This window comes from Procambarus clarkii, chromosome 37, assembly GCF_040958095.1.
Source record: "Procambarus clarkii isolate CNS0578487 chromosome 37, FALCON_Pclarkii_2.0, whole genome shotgun sequence".
NCBI lineage: Eukaryota > Metazoa > Arthropoda > Malacostraca > Decapoda > Cambaridae > Procambarus > Procambarus clarkii.
This window is the reverse complement of record NC_091186.1, coordinates 7,349,975-7,359,291: the sequence shown is the minus strand read 5'-3', so window position 1 is coordinate 7,359,291 and position 9,317 is coordinate 7,349,975. Positions and strand designations below refer to the sequence as shown.

The following is a 9,317-nucleotide window of genomic DNA, read 5'->3' as shown; positions in this document are numbered from 1 at the left end:
ACCACCACGGGGACACACCACGGACCACCACGGGACACACCACGGGACACACCACGGGACACACCACGGACCACCACGGGACACACCACGGGACACACCACGGGACACACCACGTGACACACCACGGACCACCACGGGACACACCACGGGACACACCACGGGACACACCACGGACCACCACGGGACACACCACGGGACACACCATGGGACACACCACGGGACACACCATGGATCACCACGGGACACACCACGGGACACACCACGGACCACCACGGGATACACCACGGACCACCACGAGACACACCACAGGACACACCACGGGACACTCCACGGACCACCACGGGACACACCACGGGACACACCACGGGACACACCACGGGACACACCACGGGACACACCACGGGACACAGCACGGGACACACCATGGATCACCACGGGACACACCACGGGACACACCACGGGACACAACACGGGACACTCCACGGACCACCACGGGACACACCATGGGACACACCATGGATCACCACAGGACACACTACGGGACACACCAAGGGACACACCACGGGACACACCACGGGACACACCACGGGACACACCATGGGACACACCACGGGACACACCACGGGACACCACGGGACACACCAAGGGACACACCACGGGACACACCAAGGGACACACCAAGGGACACACCACGGGACACACCACGGGACACACCACGGACCACCACGGGACACACCACGGGGCCCACCACGGACCACCACGGGACACACCACGGACCACCACGGGACACACCACGGGACACACCACGGACCACCACGTGACACACCAAGGGACACACCACGGACCACCACGGGACACACCACGGACAACCACGGGACACACCACGGACCACCACGGGACACACCACGGGACACACTACGGGACACACCACGGGACACACCACGGACCACCACGGGACACACCACGGGACACACCAAGGGACACACCACGGGACACACCAAGGGACACACCACGGGACACACCACGGACCACCACGGGACACACCACGGGACACACCACGGGACACACCAAGGGACACACCACGGACCACCACGGACCACCACGGGACACACCACGGGACACACCACGGGACACACCAAGGGACACACTAAGGGACACACCACGGGACACACCAAGGGACACACCACGGGACACACCACGGACCACCACGGGACACACCACGGGACACACCACGGACCACCACGGACCACCACGGGACACACCATGGGACACACCACGGACCACTACGGGACACACCACGGACCACCAAGGGACACACCACGGGACACACCATGGGACACACCACGGACCACCACGGGACACACCAAGGGACACACCAAGGGACACACCACGGGACACACCACGGACCACCAAGGGACACACCACGGGACACACTTCGGGACACACCACGGGACACACCACGGGACACACCAAGGGACACACCACGGGACACACCATGGATCACCACGGGACACACCACGGGACACACCAAGGGACAGCACTAGAGCAAGTGAGGGGTCATTTAGACGTTAATTTCATCAAGTCCCTGTTAATATGGGAAGACACAGTGTCTATGCTTAAGGCACAACTCTCCTAAACACGAGAGTTAAGTATACAACTTTAGAACACTTTCCCACCAGGAGACTCGAACCCTAGCCAGCACAGAAGCCTTCCAGCAACTGGCATAACAGAGCGGGTTAAGGCGTACCTGTTATGCCAGTTGCTGGAAGGCTTCTGTGCTGGCTAGGGTTCGAGTCTCCTGGTGGGAAAGTGTTCTAAAGTTGTATACTTAACTCTCGTGTTTAGGAGAGTTGTGCCTTATATACACATATACACATATACACATATACACACATACACACATACACACACACATACACACACACATACACACACACATACACACACACACATACACACACACATACACACACACACACACACACATACACACACACACATACACACACACACATACACACACACACACACACACATACACACACATACACACACACACACACACACACACACACACACACACATATATATATATATGCAACAATGATCACAAAAACACTTTTCCAATTATGCAGAATAACCACATATGAAAAATAGAAAATGCTTAACGCGTTTTCGGCTAATTCGCCTTCATGAGAGCAAAGTAGAATGAAGATGATCTTCATTCTACTTTGCTCTGATGAAGGATAATTAGCCGAAAACGCGTTAAGCATTTTCTATTTTTCACATGCGGTTATTCTGCATATATATTTATATATATATATATATATATATATATATATATATATATATATATATATATATATATATGTTAAGGGGAAGTAACGTACAGCATCAATGGAAAACATAGGCTGACCAAATATCAATAAGTGTCTAGGGTAGTTAAAGGCTAACAAAAAATATTCCAGTTACCTGGCCATTAACATAAAAAAAGAATACCATTTGTTGATTTATTGGTAACTATTTTTGGCCAGGAAGGTTATGTGTTGAAGATATTGAGCACATGAACACATTAGTTGTATGTACAGTTTTGGCCAGATAGTGAATGTCATTAGGTGACGATATTGAACACATGAAACGCTGCACGTACAGTCTGCCCGAAACGCTGCGCTTACTAGTGGCTTTACAAGATTGTAAATACCATGCTATGTATCCTCACAAACCCAATGTACCTTCTTGTATATAAATAAATAAATGAGCACATTAGATATATGTACAGTTTTAACCAAAGGTTCACCTCAGTTACAGAGGAGACAGTCACGTGTGATATAAGATAATTAAAAACATGTTTGTGACATGGTGTAACGGGAGTGTTGAGGAGAGTTCAAGAAGAGTACACTGAGGGGTTGTAGGTCCAGCCTCAGTTAATATCAATATTTGCCATCTGCATTTATTTGTATTAAATGTTCTATTTTTTAACTTAGGAGTTTATTTCCTACCTCTGCAGGTGTGGAAGTGAACCGAGAGTAATTGAAGCCCATCACTATTTCTCGAATACATATTGTTACTAATCAGGATGGGAATAATTAAATTAGTGAGAAAATCCTTAGGAGCCGTGATGAGGATTCGAACCATTGTGGTGGGTATTTTCATCCTCATGCCCCAGACAATCAGGCCACGACATGGAAAAGAACTGCAATCTGGAGTTCTGCAGAACACACGAGGGTTTTCTGAGGCTTCTACTGAAGCCGGACCAGGATTTTCACACATGCCCCCCCACTCTGACAAAGTGCAGGGGGGTAATCACATGTTAGTGTCATTACTCTGTGTATTAAAAGAGGAGCATCAGAGGTAGGACATTCCTAGATGACAGCGAGAGTGCATGGGGGAAATTGTGTGAAAATCCTGGTCAGGCTTCAGTGAAGATCAATGGTCAGGAGATCAATGGAAAACATAGACTTGCCAAATATCAATATAGGGGAGTGAAAGGCTAACAAAAAATATACCAGTTTACTGGGCATTAACATAAATGAACATAACATAAAAAAGAATACAATCTATAAACTCACACTCAATGATTTATCCAGCTTCTCAAAGCTGGGCATGATCTTCAACACGTCTCAAAACTGCATACAATCAGCACTAGCTGACGCTAGGCTCTATCGTGGCGCAGTGGGACACTAGCACCTATTATGCTGCTAATACCAATACAGGGTGGAGGTGGTGTCACAACCATTAACAAATGAGGTATGAGGAATCAATATCATATACAGCACAATGGCATCACTTAAGATCCTCAGCTACCCACCTCACTAAGATATATAACAGCACCTATCACCTGGTATAAAGGATGCACAATGGTAGAACTGATCCATGGTATACATTACTGCAACATGACAAATATCCTAGCAGTCAAATGACACAAATAAGGTCACAAAACCCGGACCGTAGCGGCAACACATGCGCTCGACTGAGAAAATCAAAGAGTGACCGCCCAGAGCCATGCTGGCCGGGAGCGACACTGTATCCACCTCTATGAGTCAGCTGACTCCTCTCTTTCAAATATCTCAAGCTCATATACAGACATATCTCCATCAAGAACTTCTAATTTATATATCAACAAAATAAAGACTAATACACAACCTTACATAATACATATCAATAATTCAGTACATTAAAGATTATATCATGATATAAAAATATGTGAACAAAGAATTCATATTAGCAAGACATGGTAACACTGGCGGGAGAGGGGAGGAGGGGTTAAGTGAGGATTTCAAGACATCTGCTAGCCAGCCATTATACATAGGTATACATGAATACAATATAAAGTGTATATATATACATGTGTATCAAAACTATGTCTATGTGGTATACATCTCACAATGCCAAAATCTAATTTAATGTTACAGGACAATGCAATGAACAATAATGAAAGGGAAATTATACAGTATACATGACAGTAATACATCCGAGACCTAAATTTATACATTCTCCATCATAGTTCACATAATATTTCCTATACAGCATTATGCAGTATTCCATAATATAAGCATATACGGATGTTTTTCAAGCTACATGACATTAGGCTACTGCTATTCACTAGACTTCTAATATATATCCACAAATACATGGCAAGGACTTATGGTACAGAAATATAATATACATAGATATATGTGACATACATTTGCAATACACATTTAATACCAGTGTGTTGACGAAAAAAGAATAACTACATAAATTAATATTCGTTATACTAGGCTAATCAGCCAAGACATCACTATACAGTTTGAGCACATCATACACCAGCTACAGTATGATCGTACTGGTGTATGTGTGGTCATAACACCACCTCACACCCATATGGTAATATCACAACACACCATGGTCCAGTATGGTAATATCACAACAGACCATGGTCCAGTATGGTAATATCACAACACACCATGGTCCAGTATGGTAATATCACAACACACCATGGTCCAGTATGGTAATATCACAACACACCCGAGTGATAGTGAAATAGCAGTGATAGTGAAGTGATGGTAGTATAGTAGTGGTAGTGAGGTGATGGTGATATGACAGTGATGGTGATATAGTAGTGATGGTGCGGTAGTGGTATTGTAGCAATGATAGTGATATAACAGTGAATGTAAGGAGGAAATCTATCAGTGTGAGGGGATAATGCGGTGAAAGAGAGATGATGTTGGTGTAGCAGTGACAGTGTTATGTGATAGTGAGCTGCTGGTGATATAACTGACAACAGCTGTCATATAGTGACACCAACAATTTGTTACTCAACATGGTCAGTATATGACCCCAAGTGTGGGGCCTGAGGTGATAGTGAAGCTATAGTGATACAGCAATGATAGGTTACAGTACTGGGAAGATATAGCATTGATGGTGATACAGCCCTGCTTGTTATGTATATGATACCAAAGTATAATACCAAAGTGTTAAATACCAAAGATAGTGAAGTTATGATGATATAGTGATCAGGGTGTGTCCTTAAATTACATTGGGATTAACTACATGCTGTCCATGGTGATGCAGGAGTGGTGGTGATATTGGTGGTACAGTGAACTAGAGTGGCAGTACAGCACCACAGTAGTGATGGTGGTGGTACAGTGAACTAGAGTGTCAGCACAACACCACAGTAGTGATGGTGATGGTACAGTGAACTAGAGTGGCAGCACAACACCACAGTAGTGATGGTACAGTGAACTAGAGTGGCAGCACAACACCACAGTAGTGATGGTACAGTGAACTAGAGTGGCAGCACAACACCACAGTAGTGATGGTGATAGTACAGTGAACTAGAGTGGCAGCACAACACCACAGTAGTGATGGTGGTGGTACAGTGAACTAGAGTGGCAGCACAACACCACAGTAGTGATGGTGATGGTACAGTGAACTAGAGTGGCAGCACAACACCACAGTAGTGATGGTGATGGTACAGTGAACTAGAGTGGCAGCACAACACCACAGTAGTGATGGTACAGTGAACTAGAGTGGCAGCACAACACCACAGTAGTGATGGTACAGTGAACTAGAGTGGCAGCACAACACCACAGTAGTGATGGTGATAGTACAGTGAACTAGAGTGGCAGCACAACACCACAGTAGTGATGGTGATGGTACAGTGAACTAGAGTGGCAGCACAACACCACAGTCCACCACAGTCACCTCCGTAATGTCACTGTGGTTGACTGCTGCCCTCACCACATCCAGGCCGCTCACCACATCACCGAAGACATATGGCCACTGGACACCATCCTGGCGGTCCCTGGTGGTGATGATGAACTGGGCACACCTGGGACCCCACGGCCCCCACCTGGCCCGCACAGCTCCTGCCCGGCCTGACTCCCGGTACTGCCCCTGGAGGTCAGGCAGCAGTGGGGCTCCTCCCTTACCATCATTACTCTCGTAGTCTCCGCCCCCCACACACTCCCCCGGCTTACCCTTGTTCCCCACCACCAACAGTTTAGTGTTGCGGTAGGTGTGGCCCCGCTGGCCCGTACACAACAACACAAACTGTCTGGCCAGCGGAGTGTCAGGGGTCAGCCGGATGGTGACCCGCCCTCTTGTTGACCCCGCCCACCCGAGGTCAAGGAACGCCAGGGTGCAGGAGGGATCCAGCACGCCCACAACCTCACTCTCCTGCAGAAAATGAAATAAATCATGCTGATAACTGTATAACAAAATGTTATCATATTAGTTATCAAAACTCAGTAAGTCAGTAAGACTAGTAGGTGCAATAAAGTAACCTGGAGGGTGTAGGCGTGGGCGGGCGTGGGCTGACGCATGAGTGGGTGGAGGTACAGCTGTCCGTCTTGTAGAGTTATCCTGGCGGAGCGGCGGCCATCTTGGTCTTCCTGGACGGCCAACACCCGGTCAACCTCCACCAGCCTCTTGACGGGCTCACTCATCCTGCGGAGGTCCTCAACCTGTGGACAGTGTCAGCCCCATTATGAGCTGTGGTCAGTGTCAGCCCCATTATCACCTGTGGTCAGTGTCAGCCCCATTATGACCTGTGGACAGTGTCAGCCCCATTATCACCTGTGGTCAGTGTCAGCCCCATTATCACCTGTGGACAGTGTCAGCCCCATTATCACCTGTGGTCAGTGTCAGCCCCATTATCACCTGTGGTCAGTGTCAGCCCCATTATCACCTGTGGACAGTGTCAGCCCCATTATCACCTGTGGTCAGTGTCAGCCCCATTATCACCTGCGGACAGTGTCAGCCCCATTATCATCTGTGGGCAGTGTCAGCCCCATTATCATATGTGGACAGTGTCAGCCCCATTATCATATGTGGACAGTGTCAGCCCCATTATCATCTGTGGACAGTGTCAGCCCCATTATCACCTGTGGTCAGTGTCAGCCCCATTATCATCTGTGGACAGTGTCAGCCCCATTATCACCTGTGGTCAGTGTCAGCCCCATTATCACCTGTGGACAGTGTCAGCCCCATTATCACCTGTGGTCAGTGTCAGCCCCATTATCAACCGTGGGCAGTGTCAGCCCCATTATCAACCGTGGGCAGTGTCAGCCCCATTATCACCTGTGGTCAGTGTCAGCCCCATTATCACATGTGGACAGTGTGAGCCCCATTATCACCAGTGGGCAGTGTCAGCCCCATTATCACCTGTGGTCAGTGTCAGCCCCATTATCACTTGTGGTCAGTGTCAGCCCCATTATCACCAGTGGGCAGTGTCAGCCCCATTATCACCAGTTGGCAGTGTCAGCCCCATTATCACCTGTGGACAGTGTCAGCGTCATTATCCAGCCCGCCTCCACTGGCAATGGGATGTTGCTGGACCTATAGCTCCAGCCCCCTCTCTACTAGCAGGGGGTTGGTGCTGGACCTGTAGCTCCAATCCCCCTCTACTGGCAGGGGGTTGGTGCTGAACCTGTAGCTCCAGCCACCCTCTACTGGCAGGGGGTTGGTGCTGGGCCTGTAGCTCCAGCCCCCCTCTACTGGCAGGGAGAATGGTGCTGGACCTGTAGCTCCAGCCCCCCTCTACTGGCAGGGGGTTGGTGCTAGACCTGTAGCTCCAGCCCCCCCTCTACTGCCAGGGGGTTGGTGCTGGACTTGTAGCTCCAGCCTCCATCTACTGGCAAGGGGGTGCTAATGGTCCTGTAGCTCCAGCCCCCCTCTACTGGCAGGGGGGTGGTGATGGACCTGTAGCTCCAGCCTCCATCTACTGGCAGGGGGCTGGTTCTGGACCTGTAGCTCCAGCCCCCTCTCTACTGGAAGGGGGTTGGTGCTGGACTTGTAGCTCCACCCCCCCCCTCTACTGGCAGGGGGTTGGTGTTAAACCTGAAGCTCCAGCCCCCCTCTACTGGCAGGGGGTTGGTGCTGGACCTGTAGCTCCAGCCCCTTTCTACTGGCTGGGGATTGGTGCTGGACCTGTAGCTCCAGCCCCCCCCCTCCCTCTACTGGCAGGAGAGAGGGTGCTGGACCTGTAGTCCCAGGCCCCTTCTACTGGCAGGGGGTTGGTGCTGGACTTGTAGCTCCAGCCCCCCTCTACTGGCAAGGGGGTGGTGATGGTCCTTTAGCTCCAGCCCCCTCTAATGGCAAGGGGATGGTACTGGACCTGTAGATCCAGCCCCCCTCAACTGGCAGGGGGCATTGGTGCTGGACATGTAGCTCCAGCCTCCCTCTACTGGCAGGGGGCTGGTTCTGGACCTGTAGTTCGAGACCCCTCTCTATTGGAAGGAGGGTTGGTGCAAGACTTGTAGCTCCACCCCCCCCCCTCTACTGGCAGGGGGTTGGTGCTACACCTGTATCTCCAGCCCTCCTCTACTGGCAAGGAGTTGGTGCTGGACCTGTAGTTCCAGGGCCCTTCTGCTGACAAGGGTTGGTGCTGGACCTGTAGCTCCAGCCTCCCTCTACTGGCAGGGGGTTGGTGCTGGACCTGTAGCTCCAGCCCCCCTCTACTGGCAGGGGGTTGGTGCTGGACCTGTAGCTCCAGCCTCCCTCTACTGGCAGAGGGTTGGTGCTGGACCTGTAGCTCCAGCCTCCCTCTACTGGCAGGGGGTTGGTGCTGAACCTGTAGCTCCAGCTGCCCTCTACTGGCAGGGGGTTGGTGATGGACCTGTAGCTCCAGCCCCCCCTCCTCTACTGGCAGGGGGTTGGTGCTGTACCTGTAGCTCCAGCCCCCTTCTACTGGCAGGGGGTTGGTGCTGTACCTGTAGCTCCAGCCCCCTTCTACTGGCAGGGGGTTTGTGCTGGACTTGTAGCTCCAGCCCCCCTCTACTGGCAGGGGGTTGGTGCTGTACCTGTAGCTCCAGCCCCCTTCTACTGGCAGGGGG

The 9,317-nt window shown here is 50.4% G+C and overlaps 1 protein-coding gene across 6 annotated transcripts in view; it reads right to left on the bottom strand.

Annotated features, from left to right (window-relative positions):
- Positions 1-3,496: 3,496 nt before the first annotated feature.
- LOC123752090 (tripartite motif-containing protein 5-like) overlaps positions 3,497-9,317 on the bottom strand; it is a 548,342-nt gene continuing 542,521 nt past the window's right edge. For all 6 annotated transcript variants that reach the window (XM_069337043.1, XM_069337041.1, XM_069337044.1 and 3 more), the window contains 2 exons: positions 6,768-6,947; positions 3,497-6,660 (listed from right to left, as the gene is read on the bottom strand). In XM_069337043.1, the coding sequence (XP_069193144.1) occupies positions 6,148-6,660; positions 6,768-6,947 (693 nt within the window). In that variant the 3' untranslated portion in view covers positions 3,497-6,147. The remainder of the gene's footprint in view (positions 6,661-6,767; positions 6,948-9,317) is intronic.